The 23,111-nt window shown below is 44.5% G+C and overlaps 1 protein-coding gene across 1 annotated transcript in view; it reads left to right on the top strand.

Moving 5' to 3' along the window:
• Cystm1 (cysteine rich transmembrane module containing 1) overlaps window positions 1-23,111 on the top strand; it is a 58,136-nt gene that overhangs the window by 14,370 nt on the left and 20,655 nt on the right. The window contains exon 4 of the mRNA XM_055625687.1: window positions 5,152-5,369. Coding sequence (XP_055481662.1) covers window positions 5,152-5,369 — 218 coding nt within the window. The remainder of the gene's footprint in view (window positions 1-5,151; window positions 5,370-23,111) is intronic.

The following is a 23,111-nucleotide window of genomic DNA, read 5'->3' as shown; positions in this document are numbered from 1 at the left end:
CACACACACACACACACACACACACACACACACACACACACACACACTGAATAGTCCTTTTCACCTCCTGTTACCCTGTTTCATATTCCCCTCTTCTCCCTTTCCATCTTATTTTTCAGACAGGGTCTCACTCATCTAGGAACTCAGCATTTTGGCTAGACTAGCAGGCCAGGAAGCCCTCTTGTTTTGTCTCCTCTTCCTCAGCATTGTGATTATAAACCCATGGCTGCCGCGCTTAGCTTTTTCCGTGGGTTCTGGGATTGAACTCAGGTCCTGTGCATTCCAGGTAAGCTCTTTACCAACTGAGCTCTCTCTGCAGCTCCTTATTTTTCCTGCACAGCATTTCATTTTACTTTAAAAGCATAGAACTGATGCCCGAGGGTGTAGATTAATGGTACAGCACTTGCCTAGCATGTGTGAGGCCATGGCTTCAGTCTTCAGCACTAGACCCTATACGTTTACATACAGAAATGAAAACAGAACCCACCCATAGACAAGCTCTAATTATTTAGATAAACTGTGGTAACTTTTTTCTTCTTTAGGTATGTAGGTTGTAAGTTTTTTCCCCTGCTTTATTTAGTATCAGATGGAGGTCAGAGAACAACGTGTGAGAGTTGGTGTTCTCCTTTCCAGGTGCAGCTTCCAAGGATTAAATTCTGGTCATCAGGCCTGGAAGGAAGCACTTTTACCTTCTGAGCTATCTTGCTGGCCCCTTTTTGGTCTTACCTTCCAGTTTTTATTCATTTACATATGAAACAATAAAAAGTCAAGTCATCTGTGTGTGGTCTTACTGTAGTTAGCTGGAGAAGTCATTCCTTTGTTGTCCTCACCTGTATCAATATCTGACTTTTTATTTTGTTTTTCAAGACAGGGTTTCTCTGTGTAGCCTTGGCTTTGCTGGACTCAATTTGTAGGCCAGGCTGGCCTCGAATTCATAGAGATCCGCCTGCCTCTGCCTCCCAAGTGCTGGGACTAAAGGTGTGTGCTGCCACCACCCAGCTAGTATCTGATTTTTTTTTTTTTTTTTTTTCCTGAGACAAGGTTTTTCTGTGTAGCCCTGGCTGTTCTGAAACTCACTCTATAGACCAGCCTGGCCTGGAACTCAGAGGTACCCTGGCTCTGGTAAAGCTGCCACCACCTAGCCAGTATCTGATTTTTTACCACTGAGACTGTTCCGTTTTTCTGGAGGAAATGTATCCACCATACTGCCCACAGGGGTGGTGCCAGCAGCTGCCAGGTAGATTGGAACAGTGATATTTTTCAAGGTTATTATAGTTTTATTTCTTGACTATTATGATGAGGTCTTATAGTATCTTATCTCTGAGACTTTCACAAATAGTTCCTGCCCTTTTTGTTGTACTAGGGAATGACTGTAATCTTGTGACTGTGTTGTTTGAGTCTTGACCAAGATCTTGGGAGAACAGTGGGCAGTTTAGTCTATTAATGGATTGTGGCTTTTACACCCTTTCAGCTCTTCCTTTGAAGCTCTTGTTTGTCTTTAATGCTTCATGCTGTTTACATTTAGCCTTTAGTACATACTCTACTTTAGGAAGCCTTAAAAAATTATTTATTTATTTAAAATTCCATCCATTTATTTATTTATTTATTTATTTATCTATCTATCTACTTATTTATTTATTTATTTATTTATTTATTTATTTATTTATTTATTTATTTAAAAATAAATAATGAGGTGGCCATATGAGAGTTAATGAGATTGATTTCTATGTTCACCAGACTTCCTGCTAGGAGAGAAGAAACAAAATGTACAAGTGGTCAGTGTTTCCCCATGTCTACATTCAGGTCATGCTTGTAGTATCAGTCACTGTGAGGAAAGGTGTAAATGTTGTTTTTATTTCCTCAGATGAGGGGATGAGATGAGAGCCCTACGCAAGCTTTACATACCCAATGCCTTGGGCTACACGCAGAGCATTTCTATCTAACTGTCACTAGGCCTAAAAGCCTCTAGCCTCCATATAATCTCGGATCTTGAAGGTTTCAGCTTCCAGCCTTCATCTGCTAACCTAGGCCTAGAATGTTTTCAGTCTTTGAGCCATACTGCTGAATAAACTCACCTTTTCTAGTTCTTTCTGAACTCTTGACTGGCTGGTTCAACTCAGCTCATCTGGCTCAAATTCCTCTCCACGCTGACTGATTCTAACTGGCTTTTCTCTGTTTCTTACTGAATTATTTTGCTTGGAAAAACTGTGTCTGGACTCCATGAACTGAATTGCACCAACTGTACTGTACTCATATTCACGAACCTTGTTGTCTCCATGAACTCTCCCTTACTCATGGACACTCCCTACCCCCCACAACTATTGTGAGAGTTGGGCATATCCTGTCTCTGACTCATTCTGTCAAATCTTTCTCTGATTCGTCACTTTGTCCCTCAATTAGATGTTACTGTTTAGAATTAATGGTATGTACTAAAGGTGTCTGTATTCTAGCCAGAGGGATTAAGAGTATCTTTTCCACCAGGTACAGTGGTTACACCTGTGATAGCAGCATTTGGGGAACTCTGAGTTGGGGTCAGCCTGGTCTACAAATCGAGTCCAGGACAGCCAAGCTACACAGCTACCCTGTCTCAAAAACACAAACAAAAAAGTGTCTATTCCAGCCAGAGGGATTAAAGGTATAAAGGGTGTGTCTGTGTTACAGCTGGATCACACAGACCTAAGACTTTGGATGTGATCTCTTGCAGATTAGCCCATGTTGCAGGATTAAAATTTCTCTACAGAAAGGATTCTTGATTAGGAATGGGGTGTCACGTTGGCATATAACAGAGGCAGAGAACAGGAAAAATCCAGGATGTTTTTGTTGTTGTTTGTTCTTGAGGCACGCTGGGTGTGGGTGAGTGTGTGCATTTGTGTGTGAATGTTCAAGTACACTTGCCGTGATGCGTGTGTAGAGGACATTCTTTGGTGCTGGTCCTCACCCTCCGCAGTGTTTAAAACAGGCTCCCTCTTCCAGTGTTTGCTGCTGTGTACGATAGGATTGCAAACATTCATAAGTGCCGCTGAGCCTGGCTTTAAGTGGGTTCTAGAGATTCCAACTCAGGCCCTCAAGTACAGTAGCAAGTACTTTACTTACTGAGCCGTCTCCTTAGCCCACTAGTTGTCCTGAGTCACTATCAGACTTTGGAAAAGTAAGTCTTTAAATGAAAGGCATAATGCAGATGTGGTAAAACAGAGTCCTGATTCCATATTAGTATCAACTTATTATTTTCTTCGAGGAGCTCTCCCTCTATCCCCGCCTCCTCTGCTAGGTGTAAGCCATTACTCTAGCAGCCATTTTGTCTTTCAACTATTTTCCCAAGAGAAGAATTTGAACCACACTGATACCTATTTCCCACTATGTTAGTCCACTTCCTAAATGTATGTTTAGTTGTATGTCATTGATTATTACTTGACTAGAAACTCAATAGAATCAGTTTAGGTTAGGCCGCTCTTCAGTCTTTGATTTATGATATGTTATAAAATCGTCTGGAATTGCACCTTCTTTCTGATTTGCCTGTGGGAAGTGCGTGCTGTGTGTTAAGGCTGGCAGTTGCTGATTGCTAGCAGCAGTTTTGTAGGCCATAGCTTTCATAGATCTTTGTGTGCCTATGGTAACAGCAAGGGGAACTTGGACATGCATATTAGAACTTTCTACTGACTGAACCGTGGCAGTCAGTCCCAGTGACAGGGATGGCATTTATGATCAGCTCAGTTCTGGGTTCCTTGAATCATTTGTGATGAAAAAGACCTTGATTGGTTCAGCAGATTGGAGCTGGGACAAGACAAACTTTTCTTGAAGGACATGAGCTATAGTAAGAACTCATGGTATCTAACTGGAAATTAGACACTTTGGGGGAGGAAGAATATGGACTATATAGATAACCAGAAAAATCTATTACTTTAATCCAGAATCCCTTGGAAACCTTATGACTATTCTGGCCTTCATAAAATCACTTAAGAATTTATTGCTTACATATTCTAAAAAAGAATTAATAATGAGATTACTAAATTACAATTATTAGATTCTTTCCTACTCTTTAATTGGGGCTAGATGATAGTCAAATAGGTGAAATGTTATATCTAGTCCAGGAGACAGTTAACAGTGAGGCGGTGCGGTATCACAGGTCTCATTATGTTTAAGTGACTCATGTAGAGTATACCTTGTTCCCCAGTTATGATTTGTTTCCTTTTAATCTGGACGTCTCTGTGCCAGGCAGTGTGGTGATTGCAGAGATGACGAAAGCAATATGTTGGCCCTCAGAGCTTCAAGCCCAGTCAAGAGAGTACTTCACAGGCACGGGGCCAGGAAGCATAGGCTTCCTCAGAGAAACAAACCACTGAGAACAGGAACTTGTGGACACAAGTGAGGGTTCCTCGGGAGTCTTTCAGAGAATCCTGGGAGAGCGGAAGCTTGGAGGAAGTTTTTGCTCAGCATCCTCAATAGACAGCTCACTGCTTAGAGCGGTGGGTCAATGAACAACCATATTCTCCCGAAGCCAAGGCAGGGGATGTATCTGGCCACTGGTAGCAGTGCTGCCTTTTAGGAGACACCACTGTAGCCTATTTATTGGAGGGTTTTCTAGTATTGGAGCAGCATCTACTGATCTGGTCAATAGTGATACTAAGATTTTCTGCTATCTTAGGGCTGTTCATGCACATTCATGGATGTTTCAGGGAATTTAAAAACAAAATATCAAGCCGGATATGGTGGCGCATGCCTGTAATCCCAGCATTGGGGAGGCAGAGGCAGGTGTATCTTTGAGTTCGAGACCAGCCTGGTTTACAGAGAGAGTTCAGTATGGTCAGGGTTCCACATAGAAATCCTGTCTTGAAAAACAAAACAGAACTTACTGAGCACATTGACTGAGGAGACCATAGGCACTAGGCAGGCTTCTAAGGACATGGTGGTGATTCAAAAGTGACCTGAATAATTCCGTTGTCACAGCCTACTCTCCAGGATAGAAAGGAAGGAAAACAAGCAGGTATGTAAGATAAGCCTTGTGGTTATGATGCTAATGAACCAAGGTGAACAAGGCTAGGTATTTTCCAGTCTTTGAGCACCTTTAAGGCATTTGGTAAATGATCTCATGGGTTGGAAATTTTTTCTAATGATTTGCATATGCAAATAATTTTTATTCTCTTTGCCTCTTAGGTGCATTGCCAGATTCCTGATGAACCCAGAGAACCCTCCACCATATCCGGGCCACGGCCCAACAGCCCCATACCCACCTTATCCACAACAACCGATGGGGCCTATGGGAGCCCCACCTCCTCAGGGGTACCCCTACCCACCTCCTCAGGGGTACCCTTATCAAGGTTACCCACAGTACGGCTGGCAGGGTGGACCTCAGGAGCCTCCTAAGACCACAGGTGAGTGTCTGTGAATATGTGAATGGGCATGTCCTCAGTGTCACTGCCAAAGGGTGTCTGTATGCTTTCTTGGCAAAGAAGAAATTCTGACCTTTGTGATTTGATTGATGTTTGATGCTGATGGCTCAGAGTGGCTTCTCACTCAAGAGGCCCAAGTCAGTCCTACCTTCTTCTTCATGCCCCTTGTGCCCTCTATGGGGATGACTTGCCGACCGTGCTCTAGCAGCTACCTCCTAAAGCACTAGTACCAATTGGTATCTTTCTCTTGCAACTGCTTTTGTTTTGTTTCAGCCTCCTGGGGTTATTTTACTTGTCAGCTTGTTGGACTGCAAGTCATCCTCACGCCTTGCTGCTGGGATTGTTTTTTTTTTTTTTTTTACTGTTTTTATAACTCTGTTTGCTACTTGAGATTGCAGTTGTTTTCTGGGTCTGTATGCTAGAACAGTGCTACTCGAGGTAGTTCATTTGTTAAAGAGTGAACTGTTAGGACTGTGAGAACTAAAGAAAGTGAGAGCAACTTTAAAAAAAAAAAGTAATTTGATGTTCCTGACAGTCAAGATGTAATCACTCTTTACAAAACTGTCAGTCAGCAGAGGATCAAAAATAAAACATGGTGAGAAGCATTGTGCTACATACATGTCTTGGCTTTTTTATAACCCGTTGGTTTATAGAATAGTTGTTTCAGCTTCTAAAAACAGTTTATTTTACCAAGTGCTTATTATATATATGATTTCCTAAAAGCTTTATGTATATCAGCATTTAATCCTTGCAACAATCCTATGAGCAAAACTAGGGCCTTGTGTATGCTAGACAAGTGTTCTGTCCTCCTGCCCATAATATTTCATGGTGACTCTACATACACACCTCCTCAAGGTGTACAGGATTTTGCACTTTATTGGACTATGTGCCAATGTGAAAAGAAATTACAGCTTACTAGACAGTCCAGCCTGTGGTTTGTCTAGTAGATTCTGCCCACATTGAAATTCACAAATGCTCACCTGGTGTTTCATCTTCACACAGAACACTCATGGTCCTTGTTGCCATTTCCAGGCTTACTCTCTCGCATAGATTTGATGAGTTTAGAATTTTATTCAGTTTGCCTAAAACAAGTATGTCTTAGGTTTGGTGGGTTTTGTGCAGAAAACGTCAAATGTGTATTTGATTCTCTTTTTGTTGGTTTAATTAGTGTTGATGTCAGCCATTTTAAGAAAAGGTTTCTTTATTCTTAAAGTTAAAAGGCTCTTTTAGTTTAGTGTTCCCAATCATGATTCACAAATGCAGTCGAAAGGTATTTAACATCCTTTCCTGCAATTGTGAATCATTAACTACCTGCCAGAGAGAGCAGACAGTGCCCGCTGGTCAGCTGCCTTTCTCGCTTAGGGCCCATCGCCTGTGCTTAGAAGTCTCGGGGTGAGTTCATTGTAGTATGAACCTGTTGGGGGACTGTTTCACTCGTCGTTCTTGGTGTTGTTTCTGGGATCTCCAGTCAGAATCATGTGCTGTCCTGTTCCGTATCTGAGCTTTGTATGGAAATTTAAACGTTTCTCCCCAGTTAGATTTTGGATTTCTCTGCTTCTGCTCTGTTTCTACTGAAGTTCAAGGGTACACCAAAGTTCCTTTTGTTAATAGCTGCTCAGGTGGAAATGGTTCCTTCTTCAAAGGAAGAGGAAGAAGTCGAATTTTTTTTTTTTTTTTTTTTTTTTTTTTTTTTTTTTGGTTTGGTTTGGTTTTTTAAGACAGGGTTTCTCCATGTAGCCCTGGCTGGCCTTGAACTCACAGAGATCTTCCTACCTCTGCCTTCCAAGTTCTGGGATTAAAGACTGGCGCTACCACCGCCTAGATCCTTTAGCCATTCTTAATTGTCTTTTGGAAATTAGTAAAGGGTTAGTTAACATGCATGTGATACATGGATGGGCAAGTGGTTAATCAAGAACTTTCTTTGCTCATGTAGTTATGATACACCGTTCAGTTTTCAGGCCTTTTAGTCAAGGGCCTGCAAGATGGCTTAGTGGGCAAAGGAGCTTGCTGCCAAACCTGGCAACCTGTTTGATATCCCAGAACCCACTCCTGCAGGCTGTTCTTTGATCCTCCTCATGTACTTGAACTGCGGCATGAGCGTGCGTAAACATAAACACACACAAGCAAGCAAACAAATAAAAATTTAGGAAGAAATTGTAGCCCAAACTAAAAACAAACAAACAAACAAACAAAAAACCCCAAATAAATGAAAACCCCTCCGTCTGTCTCAGAAAACCAGCTTATTGGAAATCACAGAAGTAGACGCATCTGTAGGAATAAGGCTTCCCAAAAGCCTGCACCTGCAACTTAGTTTAGGCTCTCGTGTGGTTTTTCCAAACTATAACAAGTATTTCTTGTGTTTTGTGCTCACTTTCAGCCGCATGCAATATTGACAGAAGCCCTGACAGCCCCATGCTACAGAGGTGAACTCTGAGGCTTATTGAGATCGCGTTTCAGCTAGTTATTGTCTCACAGTACACCTCAAAGTTCAACAAACGATGATTTTGTTATTATTATTCTGTGAGTTGGCAGGGAGATTCTTTTGCTTGGTGCGATCTCTTGTGGGGTCACTTGTGTGACTGAACTCAGCTGTTAGCCTGGCTGTGGTCTCACTTTCATGAAAGAGTGTTGGTTTGCCCGCATGAACCTGTCTGTACATGTCTCCTTTCATTGGTTAGACTAGCCTCCCAGGCTTGGAAGTAGGCATATTTTGCTGTTCCTATCTAAATAGATTCACATCCAAGACTACCAGATTTCTCAGCCAGTAACTACATTAGCTTAAACAATCCTCCACCGAGGGGCTGGAAAGCTCGGCAATTAAGAGCGTTCGATGCTCTTCTAGGGGACCCAGGTTCCATTCCCAGCAGTCACGAGGCAGCTCATGTCCATCTGTAATTCCAGCGCCTGCAATGTGACACCCTCTTCTGTCCTCTGCAGACCCCAGGCATGCTTGTGGTACAGAGGCATTTGGACTAGGCCTGTTGCTAATCTTTCTCATGCTACTCTTTCACACTCACCCCTCATTCTCGCTCAGCCCCACCCTGCCCTACACATCTCTGAAAAGCAAAATAAAATATCTGCATGAAACTTGTTGTCACTTAAGCCTCTTTTCCAGTAGAACTTACTCCTCTGTGTACTGCACCTGTACATTCATGGCCTCAAAGTATCTCCTCTTCCCAAATTCACTTAGTTTTCACTTTATGTGCAGTTTATTTGTGCAGTGCTCAAATTCAAGTAGCCTTGCTTTTACTATAGTAATTTAGGCTTTCACTATTTGTCTTAGTCAAGACTTGTAATCAATGAGCAGCAGAGGACCACCAGCTACCTCATAAGAGGCGGTGATTCGAATAGAAAAAAAGGCTGTGAGCAGAGGCTGTAGGCAGCAGAAACCCTCCTACAGCAGAGAGGAAGGAAACCTGGCATATGTTAAGACACCTGGAGAGGTAAATAAGGGCAGGGATGCTGAACAAAAGGAAGCTCAAGACAAACAGCCAAGAATATGAAAGATCCCAGCGGAAGATGAAGTATGAGACAGATCTGGCAGCCAGATCTTGTCAGACCAGCATTGAAGGCTTTTGCTGCCAGTGGAAGATTGTATACATTTGGCCATCAGAGCAATTAGAGATTATAATTTATAATTGTAGTTTTAGATAGGACTTTGCAGGAAAGGTTGATCCATCTCTTCTCCACAAGCCACCTACTAGGGCTGTGACATAGATCATAACAACAGTGTCCTTGGTCCCTGCCACCCCCTGCCTGTTTTTGGAGACAGGGTTTCATGTAGTCCAGGCTGGCCTTAAACTTACTTGGTAGCTGAGGATGACCTTGAACTGATCACCTGACCTCTACCTCTCAAATGCTGGCTTACAGACCTGTAACGCCGCGCCAGACACTAGTGAGCCTTTCTGCCCTGTGGTAAGTTTCATAAACATTGCTGTAGGCTTTGCGTCAAGATAAAACAGTGCTGTTGTTTTGACTTACCCTGCACTGCAGGGAAGAGATGCAGCTGCTCCTCATTAGAACATCTTCCAGAGGCTGCGGGAGAAAGAAACACGAGGGCAGACTGACTGTAGCAGGCTAAGAATATTGTGTTATGTCTGGACCTAAATGCCATGATTCTTGTGCGTTCCCCACCAGCCTCTGGCTCCTCTCCTCTCACTGGCTGTGTTTGACTCTTTCAGTTTCCAAGGTTTCATTCAGTTCAGCCACATGCTGCCTGACAAACTTTGTAGTTTTGGTGGGAATTTTTATTTCTGTTTTATTTTAACTAGAACTTTATAAATAATAAGCAAATCACCTATCAAACATCTTAGTTGGGTGGTTGAAACCCTTTGGTGCTGGATGTCTCTTCCTCTGCTTCTCCCTCCTCTCCCCTCCCTCCGTGGGCAGTTTCATGGTGGTTAGGTCCCAACTCTTTCTTGAAAAAAATAAGCAAAATACTTAATTAACTTGATTCTGAAATAATTTCAGACATACATAAACATTACAAAAGTAGTACAGATCACCCAGAGTCCCCCAAACCACATATATTCACAATATAGTCCTCTGTTATGTTCTTACCCTCAAAAATCACAGGATGGTATTTCTCTCTACTATATTCTTTGAGGCAGATCTTGATATATATATCAGGCTGGTCTCCAACCTGCAATCCACCTGCCTCACCTTATTGAGTGCTAGGATTACAGGTTGCACCCCTATACCTGGCTTCATCGCAATTTCTTTCTAGTCAAAGCACAGCTCTCTAGTATAGATTCCGTTCCAAAGGAAGGTGCAAAGACTTCACTCCTTGATTGAGGTGGACATGGTGGCATCACTTTGCAAAGTGCCACATAGGTGGGCAGTCTTTGGAAACATAGTTGTAGTGGCAGATGAATTCTAATACAGCAAGGCTTCCTAAATAAAAGTTCTAGATTTTTATGAACATACAATAGTAGAAACAGTTAGGAGTGAAAAACTGAGCATAATAGCATCTCTGATTTCATATCAGAAAGCCAGTGCCAGACCTGGGGGTGAATGTCTGTCATCCTGGCTACTTGAGAAGCTGAGACAGGTCTGCCAAGGCTACAGAGAAAATAAGGAAGGTCTGTAAACTGTTAGAAGGTCATGAAGAGGAGTTTTAATACTTTCACCAAATTATGTGACTCCCATTCAGGTACATCAGTCCTGAGAGATGAAAGAACCCTGTTCAGGTGACCACAGGTTAATCATAGCAACAAGGCCACTCTGGTTCTTCACTAATCAAACATCACTAATCCGAAATCGATCTTCCTGTGCATGGATTTGGCTTCTAAATCCTCACCCAAGTATGGTAGGCAGCCGTTATTGAATAAGTTTGAGTTTCACACTTTTATCATTTCTTACTAAACCAGCTCCCTCTTTTTAGAGAAACCGATGCCTCAAAACCATTTCTAATTTGCCAGGATTAGTGAGTTCTTTTGTTTGTGCAGGTTTGGTTGTTTTAAGACAGTGTCTTACTTTATAGCCAAGGCTAGCCTCCTCCTGCTTGATGAGATACTCCTAGCTAAGGGCTACCAAGTGTCAACTAAGACTAGAGGGCTTTAATTTCAAGGTCAGCACATTTTCTCCTTGTGCTCTACTACAGAGAACCAGCAGATTTGCCAGAAATTCTGATGCATCCACCAAAGGAAAATATTTTTTCAGCTTTTTCTCTATCTTTATCTGTCCCTCAAAACACAAACATAAGATAATCTAGTAATTGTAATAGGCCAGTAGTTTTTTTCCTCCTTCTCTTCTTCTTTTTCCTTCTCTTTCCTCCCCACACCTCCTATTTGAGACAGGGTCTCACAATGTAGCCCTGGCTGTAGCCCTTATTATGTAGACCAGGCTGGCCTCAAACTCAGAGATCAACTTGCTTTTGCCTCACAAGTGTCCTGGGATAAAAGGTATTTCTAAATAGCAGAAGTAAATTAGTATTTGATAAAACTAGATTCCCATTCCTTACTAATACTAGAATCCAAGCAAGTTTCTTTTGTTCTTCTTTTTATATTTGTTTTTTGAGATAGGGTTTCCCTGTGCAGCCCTGGCTGTCCTGGAACTCCCTTTATTGACCACGCTGTTCTAGAACTCACAAAGACCTGGAATTAAAGGCATTCATCACCACACCTGCCTCCCAGGCAGGCTTCTTAACCACCCTGCCCTGGTCTTTGACTGTGGCCCGCCTTAACTTGGAAGTCTCTTAAGGCTGTTTCTTCTCTTTTGTCTCCGCCGGAACAGTGCTGAGCACCTGGTACACATATGAATACAAGTGGAACTGACACATGCGTACATAGACTCAGTAAATAAGTATTGGATGAGTGGAAGTGTTTCAAAAGGTGGTTATGAACTTTTTAGGTGTCTGGGCCCCTCCCCACTCTCTTTGAGCTCCTTCCCTTGCTTTTTAACCACAAAACCTGGTTTTTTCTATATGTAGTCTTCTAGGACAAGACTGATACCTGGCAGCATACTGCTTTAAAATGAATTCTACTTAGAGTACCGTCCTTTGGGATGCCCATGTGGCGCTGCAAAGCCCCGTTGGCTCTGGAAGTAGGTTTCTAAATTGGGAGCCTCCCACTGACCCCATTTCTGTCCTTTGTAATGGGAGGGGAGGAATGGAGTACATTTTCAGAGCTTGCCTTCTCTTGGGTAGTAATAACGGAGACGCTGGAGACCCGTGTTTCTCCTTCTGTCTCACCTGCTTTCATCAGTTAGTGTGAAAGTGGAAGGGATGGAGTGATCCTGTGACTGACTTCTCTGGCTGCCTGGCCTGGGTGTGGGACTGCAGCCTGGATCATGTGAGCCTTTTAGACCCTCCCTTCATCAGGAACTCTAGGCATGCAGTTTCTTTCTGAGAAGCCTCCCCAGCGTGCACAGTGCGGTGCTTCCTTTCTTTCCCCACCCCCCAGGTGTCAGATGACAGAATGTCTCAGCAAGGACACCGAATAGGCACCAAAAGCCACATTGATTTAGTACTCTAGGTGGCATTTATCTAGTTCTGTGGATGCCAGCTTCCTAGCCTGTGGAAATAGGGTTATATGCCCATAATAAAAATAAATAAAGGACTGCAACTTCCACTGCTGATGACACACCAGTGGGCAAATTAGCTTTTGCGTGTAGATGAACAGAAGTGGGGAAGAGCTGGGACAGCTCAAGAAAGGAGAGGAGACTGGCTGATCAGCTCATTCCTGATTACCTTGCAGGATCCATCGGCCTGGGGCAAAGGGGATGGTTCCAAAGTACCCCTGCTATGTATTTCCCAGCCAGACCCCTAAGTAGCTTTGTTTTACTCAGGTGAAAGCCGGGTCCTTGCAGGGTACGCAGCAAGGCCCTTTGTGAGCTAGCTGCTGCTGCTTTCACGTCTCAGCCTGCTCCTTGTTCTGCTTCCTCCTGGGCACTTGCCAGCCCCCACTCCAGGCCCTTTGCACAGGTTGCTCCTATCATCCAGGCTTGTCTGCCATATAGCCTTGTTGTCTTTTGCTTTTTCCTTCCCTGTTACCTAGCTAGAAAGACCTTCCAGCTGCTTCTTCCTCCCTTAGTCCTTTGTGTCTAGTACTCAAACTAGCCCCAAGTGTCCCTGTCTGTCCACCTGTTTCCCTTTCCTGACATACTGTTTAATGGTTCATTTCCCCATGTAATGTAATATAAGGTCCTTGAAGGCAGGGGCTTTTGTTTGTTTTTGTTGTTGTTTGAGAAAGGGTCTCACTGCATAGATTAGGCTGGCCTAAAGACATGTGTCACCATACCCAGCAGGGCCTTCTTCATGTTAGAGTCAACATTGAATTCTGAGCACTGATTGAGTGGCCAACTGTCCCCTTAGTGTATCTTGCGCATCTCTCTAAGATGGTGTCTGGGCATGTCATAGGTGTTAGATGCTTGTGGCTCCTGACCCAGCACATGGGTGGGGACACATACTTACTAGAATGGAGACAAAAAGCTCTTGGTGGTCACCAAGATAGACTGCCCTGGGCTCTCACTTGCAGAAGGCAGGTTGCTTACGTGATCTTACCAGGGATTGTGGCACTTGATAAGGGCTCCTAGCTTAGTGCATCCTCATGGTCACCTCAGAAACTGCCTTTGTGCCAGAGAAACTTGCTGATCCTGCAAGTAGGAGAAAGCCCTTTCCTTCCTCCTTGCCATGTCCTGTTGCCTTCCTGAGGTGAAGGCTCCACCCACAGCATGGTTCTGTGTGACAGGTTGGAGGAGCTAAATGTAGTCTAACTTGGCATTGGTGTCACCTCCCCCCCCACCCCCCCACCCCTACCCCCGCCACCACAAAATGCTTTTCTCTTTAGAACAATGGCCAGCATTGAGAAGGCCTGAGACCCATTTTGGTCTGGCCTGCCTCAGGCTCAGATTTTGCCCCTTGGTCTCACCAGGCACCCATTCATACTCATCTCTGACAAATACCATTTCCTCTATATTGCTTGACACATTTTTCACCTCTCTCTGACTGGCTGGATACAGGTAGTCCCTGTGACTTCTTTTGTTCATATCAAGACTGGGGCATCAAAGGAATGAAGAAAGGACAGACATATGTACAGAAATGCTGGGGTCGGATAGGCCATGTGCACTCCGATAGAGTAGCACCAACTACCTCACAACCTGGAACCTCGGCATTATTAAATACAGCACAAGGGGAGGAGTTACCTGTCTTAGGAGTTACCTGTCTTTAGGAGTCTTTCTAAAACATCTGGGAGGAGGAAGCTCTGGTTGCTGGTTTTTGTGCACATTGGTCAGTTTTCCTCAGCATTCACACTTGGACCAGAGAAAGGCTTTCGCCAGTTCTGAGCCTGGGGATGGAGAAGGCTTTGCATTTCCCATGGGTCTGTGGCATTGGTCCTTAACATAGCCGTTTCCACTTCCCAGTTGGGGTTAAGTTTCTGTCCTTCACTCTGCTGTCTATTCAGAATTTTATAGCGTTGCCTTTAGCTATAGAATTATTTTCTCTGATCTAAGAGCATCATGATAGATCTTATCCAGTTTGACTACCAGATTCCCCGGTAACTGTTAGAAAGTGATTTTAAAAGGAATTATTAGCTGGACGTGGTGTTGCATGCCTTTCATCTCAGCACTAGGGAGGCAGAGGCAGAAGCAGGCATACTCTGTTTGAGGCCAGCTTGGTCTACAAGTCAAGTTCTACGACAAAAAGGGCTACATAAAATGATCCTGTTTCAAAAATTTTTAAATATATGACAGGGGGCCACAATTTAGAGAGACATAGGGCAGCACAGAGCGAAACTGAAGAGTCTTTTCTAGTTGCTAAACTCAGCTTGATTTTACAGAAAAAACCGAATGCCTTTCCGTCTCCTCCCTTATTCACTTTTGGTCTGAGACTAGGGCAACGCGTTTACTGTACAGCGGGAGCCTGGAGCATTATTAGAACGTCAGCAGTCGCAAATGTCCGAGGAATCTAAACCGGCTGAATGTATCTCTGCCTCATAAAATATTAGTAATAGTCCTAGAACTTTAAAAATTCTGCGTATACTCCAGATGACCCATGATCTCCATTCATTTTCATGTCATTTCCTGGGCAGTTGTTCTCACATGCACATGCCCTCTGCATCTGGCCGACACTGCGCTATCATAGCGTGGATACCACTGTGTATTTGTTATAAGCAGCTTTCCCGTAGGGCAGGATTTCCCAGCATTATTCACCTTTCTACCAGAAATACTTTTTACAGGCATTTTTCCTGCAGCAGCACTCCTCCCCTTTAGCTGCTAGCTCCAGCAGAGGCTCTTAGTTACCTCTCCAGGTCTTACAAACATTCTCAAAGAGTCCACATCACCTTCCCTTGAGAACCACTGCTGTAGAGTCTGAATCACTAAAAATTTAAGTGGATCACTGCCTTTGAGCCCAGAGAAGGAAAAGGCCTTCCTAACCAGCTTGGTTAGCTCCTGAAAAACACAGGCTGTGTTCTGCTGGCCTGCCTCGGGAAGGTGCTTTCAGAATTTGGAACTGTGTAGAACTTCTGGACAGGCTTTGCTGCTGAGTCTCTATGTAGTCTGGGGCTAGAGGACTGGATGCTACCGATTCCTGTATTAAGGCTATGAGAACAAAAAATTTCAGGCCAGCGTTTGGGTTTGTTTGTTTTTTGTTTTTTTTTTTTTTAATATTAAATATCAGGTAGTTCCTTTATTAAATAATAAATACTAGCTAAATAACAGAGCAAATATTTGCCGACGTATGTTGGGTGCTTTTATATGCTAACTCACGTAGTCCTAAGAACAAGTCTCTGAGGTAAGCCTTCTTGTTGTCTCTGCCATGTAGATAAAGAGAAGTACAAGGGCCAACATATGGCTGGGCAGCGACAAGCTGGCAGAGCTGAGACTCAGATCCAGAAATCTGAATCAGGAGCCTAGGCTCCTCTTGGCAATGGCTGCTTTACTGAGCACCTATTGCATTGCTGGTTCTGGGTTGAGAGACTCGTGGATTAATTGCTAATTTTTCCTTCCTTCCTTCCTTCCTTCCTTCCTTCCTTCCTTCCTTCCTTCCTTCCTTTCTCTCTTTCTCTCTTTCTCTCTTTCTCTTTCTTTCTTTTTCTCTCATTCTTTCTCTTTCTGACAGGGTTTCTTGGTGTAGCCCAACTGTCCTGGAACTCACAGATCCACCTTCCTCTGCCTCCGAATGCTGGGATTAAAGGTATGCATTACCATGGCCCCTGTAATTTCTGATTTTTTTAAATTTATTTATTTTTTTAATAAATTACAGTTTATTCATTCTGTATGGCAACTGTAAGGCCCTCCCTCATCCCCCCTCGAAGTCCCACCCTCTTTTCCTCCCTCCCTCATCTCCTCCCATGACCTTACCCAAGTCCACTGATAAGGGAGGTTCTCCTCCCTTTCCCTCTGACCCTGGCCTTATCAGGTCTCATCAGGACTGCTTTGGCCTGGTAAGGCTGCTTCTCTGTCTGGGGGAGAGGTGATCAAAGAGCCAGCCATTGAGTTCATGTTGGAGATAGTCCCTGTTCTCATTACTAGGGCACCAACTTAGAGACTGAGCTGCCATGGGCTACATCTGTTCAGGGGTTCTAGATTATCTCCATGCATGGACTTTGGTCGGAGTATCAGTCTCAGAAAAGACCCCTGTACCCAGATTTTTTGGTTCTGTTGCTCTCCCTCTGGAGCTCCTGTCCCCTCCAGGTCTTTCTATCTACCCCTTCTTTCATAAGATTCTCTGCACTCTGCCCAAAGTTTGGCTATGAGTCTCAGTATCTGCTTTGATACACTGCTGGGTAGAGTCTTTCAGAGGCCCTCTGTGGTAGGCTTCTGTCCTGTTCCCTGTCTTCTCCCTCTTCCGATGTCCGTCCCGTTTGCCTTTCTGGGTGAGGATTGATCATCTTCTGGGCACATGTCAATATCAGTGTGAGATCAGGGACTTACAGAAGTCTTGCTGTTGTTCCTCAGGTCTCTGGTCAAAAGCCTTCCTGACTTGCTTCCATGTATCTCCATGTATCATGTGTTCTCGTCCCCCCCCCCCCCCACAAAAGATGGGGAAGATGCCTCAATGAGTAAATGTGCTTACCGCCAAGCCTGACCACCTGAGTTTGAGCCCCAGGACCACATGGTGAAGGAGAGAGCCAATTCCCTCAAGGTCACTCCCTGACACACACAATTTAAAAGGTTAAAACATTTAAACCTTGGCACTACCACCCTTTCAACCAGTTACATGCATCTTGTAATTCAGGGCTGGTCACAAATGTCACTGTATCTAAAAAGACCTTATTTGCTTGCTTTGTGAACATTGTCCTCCTTAACCCATACAGCTGTCCCAGAGGAAAGAGAATAAAATTATTTTCTTACGCTCTGTTGAAATAGTAGCTAGCTGAACCTGATTTGAACCCAAATCTGCCTAGTTTTGAGCTGTTTAACTTTTGGGCTCTTTTTGCATTGTCTTAGGGGATAGCCTTTAAGTACAATGTAGGTGAGAATGGCCTTTACTACCCTCCTAAGGACTTAGTGCAGCTACCAAAGAGACTACCCAAAAAGTGCCCAAGTCTCATGGACCTGTGGATTGTGTAAAGATAGTCTAGCCAAGAGTGTTAGCACTCGCCTTTAAGCTCAGCGCTTGGGAAGTAGAGGCAGATGGATCTCTCTGCCTTTCCTTTTTGAAAGGCTTGGCTTTCCCAGCACTCAGTGCTCAGAGGTAATGGAATATGAAAACACAACATATTCCTTGGCTAGCTGGTGGGTATAGCCAGTGCCTGTTGGCTAGAAGCAAACTGGGTTGTTGAGACCAGTTTGTCATTGTATTCTTAGCCCCCCCCCCCTTATCTATATGCAGCCTGGGTGTTCTGCCCAAATATTACCCCACCTCATGTTGAGAACAAAATGCCCACATATCCTTCACTTTGCACAAAGCTTTCTTTAGTTAGGCCGGTAGAAACAGTGAGGACACTCGTTTAGGGGGCAAGGAAAACAAGTCACAAAAAACAGTGCTCTACAGAGACAGCTAAGGAAGTTTAAGCTGTGTGGAGTGGGTCAGTCTCAGAGAGACTGGCTGGGCATAAGCTGTTGGAATTCCTCTTTGCAAGCTGCACTCTACCGAGCAAGACCAGTGCTCCGGGTCACTAGTTCTGGGGACACCAGAGTGACAGGGATCTCCGCTAGATAGGTGCTTCTGAATGTAATAAGGCATTAGCTGTGCAGTGAGGGCCTAGACACCAGGGCTTGCATAGGACAATGTGGCCCTTGTCACACCAGCTGCCCATGTGGCACAATGCCCAAAGCCACCTAGCACCATCCTTCCAGTGGCCAGTGTGGTTAGCCATACTGGAAACCTGAGGAGAACCTCTTTACAGCTGAAGTCTCCCTTGGGTTTTCATGGAAGTCACTTCCAGGAGAACTGGCTACCCAGGAAATACCTTTTTAAAAGTCTGCATTCTACCGGTATTGTGGCTCTCCAGAGTTGAGGGGGTGTGCCACAGATGGTTCTCATTAGACTTCTGACAAGAAAAGCAGCAAGGGTTGCTCTCCTGAGTGAGGGCTCAGCTGCAGACATGGCACTGTAAAGACCAAATCCAGAATCACCCTTGGCCGGGGAAGTTGGTGTCTCCACAGCCCAGCTTCCTTAGCTCCCCTAACACCCAGAGCTTCTGCCTCTCATTAGACCTGGGTCAGGCAAGAAACCTGACCACTTTTTAAAGCTAATTTGTGGGTGCTGGAGAGATGGCTTAGTGGTTAAGGCAAGCACTGCCCAGCTAGAAGTCCGAGCTCTGTTCCCAGCACCCATATTTCATGGCTTACAATCTCCGTAACGCCAGCTCTAGGGGTATCAGAAGGCTCTAGTCTCCAAGATACAAGTGTATCTTGTGGAACTGGGGAAATGGTAGTGCCTGGGATGGGTCAGTAGTAGAGCCTGTGACCAGCATGCACGCATTCCACCATGTGAGGCCCAGGAATTGAACTCAGATTATGGAGCTTGGCAGCAGACAGCTCTACCAGCTGAGCCATCTCACGAGTCCATGATGCAGCCCTTTCTTCAGTTCATCTGATATAAGGTCTTTATCCAGGGGATAAATTTGAAGCTGACCCTGTACTGCATAAAAGTGTGCTGGGGGTTCGGTTGTTCCTGTCGCTGTTAACATTTTAGACCGTCAAGGCCGACCTTGGCCCTGACAATGTGAGTCTTCAGGAATGGTGTCAGTTTATCCTGAGGTCTCCATTTCAGATGTTAGTCTCTCTGCTGACTCCTTACTGTGTTTCCCTCCACCCCAATCTAATATGTGCCTCGCCTGGGATGTCTTCCCCAGTTGTTTCTCTACCTTATTAATTGACACAGGATTGCTTCCTGATTGTTTCATTGTTTCTGCTGGACTGGCTGGCCAGCAAGTCCCCAGGGTCTGTCTGCTCAGCAGCATCCCCGAGGGCTAGGCTTATGAGCATGTACCACCGTGACTAGCTTTTTATGTGGGTGTTGGGGCTATAAATTCATGTCCTCATGCTTGCACATGACTCAGCTGTTTCCCCAGACCAGTTATACTTGTTTTTAAAAAACATCTCAACGCAGAATAATGCACTGCAAAAAGATTGCTTTTCATTTTAGCCCTTGACTAATCTAAAAATAGAATAATAACAATAACAGCCACAGTTTTCTTCTGTTTTGTGCTAGGCACTGTACTGATGGCTTTTCAAGGACTATCTCATATTAGCTTTATAACAGTCCTAAGAGGTTGGTGCTTTTTGTAGCCATTTTTCAGGAGAGTAAACTGAGCCACAGAGAGGGTTGGAGACTTGTATTTGACTTAAATGGACTATGACAAGTATATTAAGCATAGCCTAAATCTGGTGAGCTTGTATCTATAAGATGTTGGCCTTGGGCTTACAGAACTGATGAGGCCTACCTCCAACCTCCTAAGTCGAGAACTTGGGTCCAACTGGCAAAAACTTGGATCTGCAGAAACAGACCCCATGACTGGACCCCGACAATACGGGAGTCACTGCCATTACCCTCTTGTCTTGCCGTGGCTCCCTGGAAGAGTTAGGTCTTCTGTCCAGGAAGTATTTCCCTGTCAACTCATAGGGAAAGTCGTAAGCTCACACCAGGAAGCCTGCTGCTCTGTGTGGTCAAGGGTGCAGCCCTTGAGTTTCAGGGGTCCAGTTGTCCTCCCCTCCTTTCCCTTCCCTGCTTCAGCAGTTGGCCTGTGTGCTTAGACTGGGGTACTGGTTGGAAAAGGTCCCCCGTTCTAGGGGGTATGACTCACTCATGGCATTTTAGATATTAGGCGCTTTCTGAAGCAAGGGGGAGGAACAGATTGTACATGTTCCCATAATTTTCTGTTCTTGGGGTATAGCCCAGGTTTCTCCTTGGGATCCTCGGCATTAGGCCTTGTTCCCTTTAAGATATCCCTTTCCCAAAGACCATAGGAGCAGCCTAGAAGAGATTTTTCATACTTTTTTGGAGGTAGAGTTTCCCTAGGTCTTTATTTTATAGTACCTAGATTCTCTCTGAACTTTGATGACAGAGCCCAGGGCCACATTTATGCTAAGAACAGGCCTTACCACTGAGCCACAAACTCTCAAGCACTTGCCTAGCTGAGAGGATTTTACAGAAGCAGTGTAGGATTGAATATGGAGGCTGGAGATATGAAGGCTGGCCATGGTGGCACATACCTTTAGTCCCACTACTTGGGCACTTGGGAAGCAAAGGCAGGCGGAGCTTTGTAAATTAAGAGTCCAGCCTGGTCTACATAGTGATACTGAGTTCAGGACAGTAAGAACTACATAGTGAGACCCAAAACAAACAAAAAGTAAACAACCTCAAAAGGTTCTTTATTGTGAGTTCTTAAATGGGCAGAATGTTTTTGTTTTTGTTTTTTTGCTTGTATCATGTACCATGTGTATCTTGGGTCATTTATAGACCACAATTATTTTCCCTTACTCTAGAATGCCCCCAAAACTACTGCCTAAGACATTCTGTCAGCCTTGGAGTAACCATGAATTTCCCTGGGCTGTGGACAGGATATTCTGGGGCTATAGAACTAAGAGAACAATTCCAAAAAGGCTCAGGGCCTGCTCTCCCTGGCCAGCTGCTCAGCAGCACCACTGCGCTCAGCTCCATTTGCTTGCTTGATCCTCTCCCAAGGTATCCTTCCTGTGGTCTAAGGTGATGGTCCTGATGCCAGGGATTGCCTGGATTTCATGCCAGCCCTTCATGAAAAGTTTAGGGTATGCCCAGATCTTGTTTGAAGCATTTGAGCTGAGAGAAGGGGATAGTAGGTGAGCGTGGTACCACATGCCTGTGGTTTCAGCGTTCTGGGGGCTAAAGTCTGGAGATTGTGAGTTTGAGCCTAGCTTGGATTATAAAATGAGACCCTGTCTCAAAAAAAAAAAAAAAATATATATATATATATATATATGTATATATATGATTAACTGTCTTCCTTCAGTACCTGAGGCTGGTTTATTTTTGGTGCTTTTACTAATATTTATAGTTCTTCAGAGAGCAGCCAGCTAAATCTAAACCTGCAGCTTGCTTTCAAGTGATTTGAAAGTGATTTCAGGAGCCATTCCAGTGACAATTGTGAAGTATAAAGCAAATTGCTTATTCATTTATTCATTCGGTGCCTTCTGTCTGCTAGACCTATTGAATTCCCTATGGCAGATTATGGGCAAAGAGTTAAGTGGCACTGAAGACCTAACCAGTTTTATCCAGGTAGAACTAAGTTGCTGAGAGCTCACCAGGACTCTTCTTGAAGGTCAAAAGGAATTCCTAAAAAACGATCACTTATCATTGCCCCCTTTAGTCATGAGAGAAGAAGTGGTGAGGGTAGGGTGTTAGAAGGGTTCTTGATGTCAGCTGGCTCCGAGTACTGTGAGGCTGACGGTGTGATTAGGAGTTTTATTTATTGGGAGGACGTACTCCTGGCCTTTCTGGATTGTCACTCAGCCACCTGGCATTGACAGCTCTTTTACCCATTTCCTTGCCTCTTGTTGGTTCTTCAGAAACACGCTAGTTCATTATATAGACGTATATGCAGGCTCTACCAGCTCTGTTCTGTGCCCGTGGTACTTCCAGGTGCTTCAGCCCCTGGGGGCTCCGCCTTCCTTTCTTTGGGTGTCTGTCTGGGTAGTAGCAATAGCGTTAACACACTGCACACTGGCATGTCCTGGACACTGTCCTATGCAGATTAACTCAGTGAAGAAACTGGTGCATTTTACAGATGAGGGACCTAAAGCTGGGAGAAACTGTTGCTTCAAGAGTGGCCTCGAGGCTGGCTGTAGGGCAGGCGCCTTGCCCTAGGCTGTCTCTCCTTTCTCTGCAGTGTGTTCCTTGGCAGGGCCAGTTGCCAGCTGAGATAATGGTCTGCTGTGCCCAGGTCGATAGTGGAATGTTTCAGACTGTCCAAGAGTGTGCCCTAGGGTGAGTGAGTGATGTGGTGGACCTCAGAGTTCCCTGAGAGGGCTTCTGTTTTGTCTCCAGTTTTCCTAAATGGTGGCCCTATAAATAAACCCGCTGCCTTAGGCAGCTGAACTCTCCTTAGTGGTTTGGGGAAAATCAAGTGTGTTCTAGCCTTCCTGAGTATACCTGCTTCACCTCCAAGGGCGCTACCCATTTTAGGGTTTTATGGCAAAAATTAGTATCCTGGTTCAGTGGGAATATGGGGGGTCTTTTGAATGCTTAATGACAAGCTGGCCAGACTGATACTGTTGATATGGGAGAAGGGTGTTTCTCTAAATGCTGGCTCTGTCTTGCAGGCTAACAAAGTTCTAGCCATAAAGCTCCCTTTCTCCACTAGGGAAACCTTTGGCCTTTCTTGACAGATAAGTGTGCCTATGAGTAAAAGAGTGGTTTTCAAGACCCTTGGCATTGACCTTCAGGTGTTAGTGTGTCACAGTGTTACAAAACAACAGCATTCGTGACTAACAGATGTGACGTGTTCTTTCCAGATGTGCAAGGATAACCTTTAGAGTTCCTCTAACTCTGGGCAGTGTGCTCAGTATACAGAGGGGAGGCATGGACCAGCCAGTTCTTATTGGTGAGGTCTGTACCATGTCAACATACTCATTGACAGTGTCATCCTGTCCCATTCTTGACCTCAGAACTCAATGGGTTCAGGGCTCTAACTGCATTCGGGAGAAAACAGCTATTTTTACTGTCGTATAATTATGTCTGCTGGTCAAGGAAGAAAATAGCCTGGAGTATTTTTGCATAAATACATCTGTGGGAGCTGTTAATTAGTAACCTAGAAATCTGTTCCGGGTAGAAGCCAGTTGTGGTCTGTATACCTA

This window comes from Psammomys obesus, unplaced genomic scaffold (assembly GCF_907164565.1).
Source record: "Psammomys obesus unplaced genomic scaffold, mPsaObe1.curated_primary_1811, whole genome shotgun sequence".
NCBI classification, from domain to species: Eukaryota; Metazoa; Chordata; class Mammalia; order Rodentia; family Muridae; genus Psammomys; species Psammomys obesus.
Note: the sequence above shows the minus strand (reverse complement) of the source record. Positions and strands in the feature narration are given on the sequence as shown.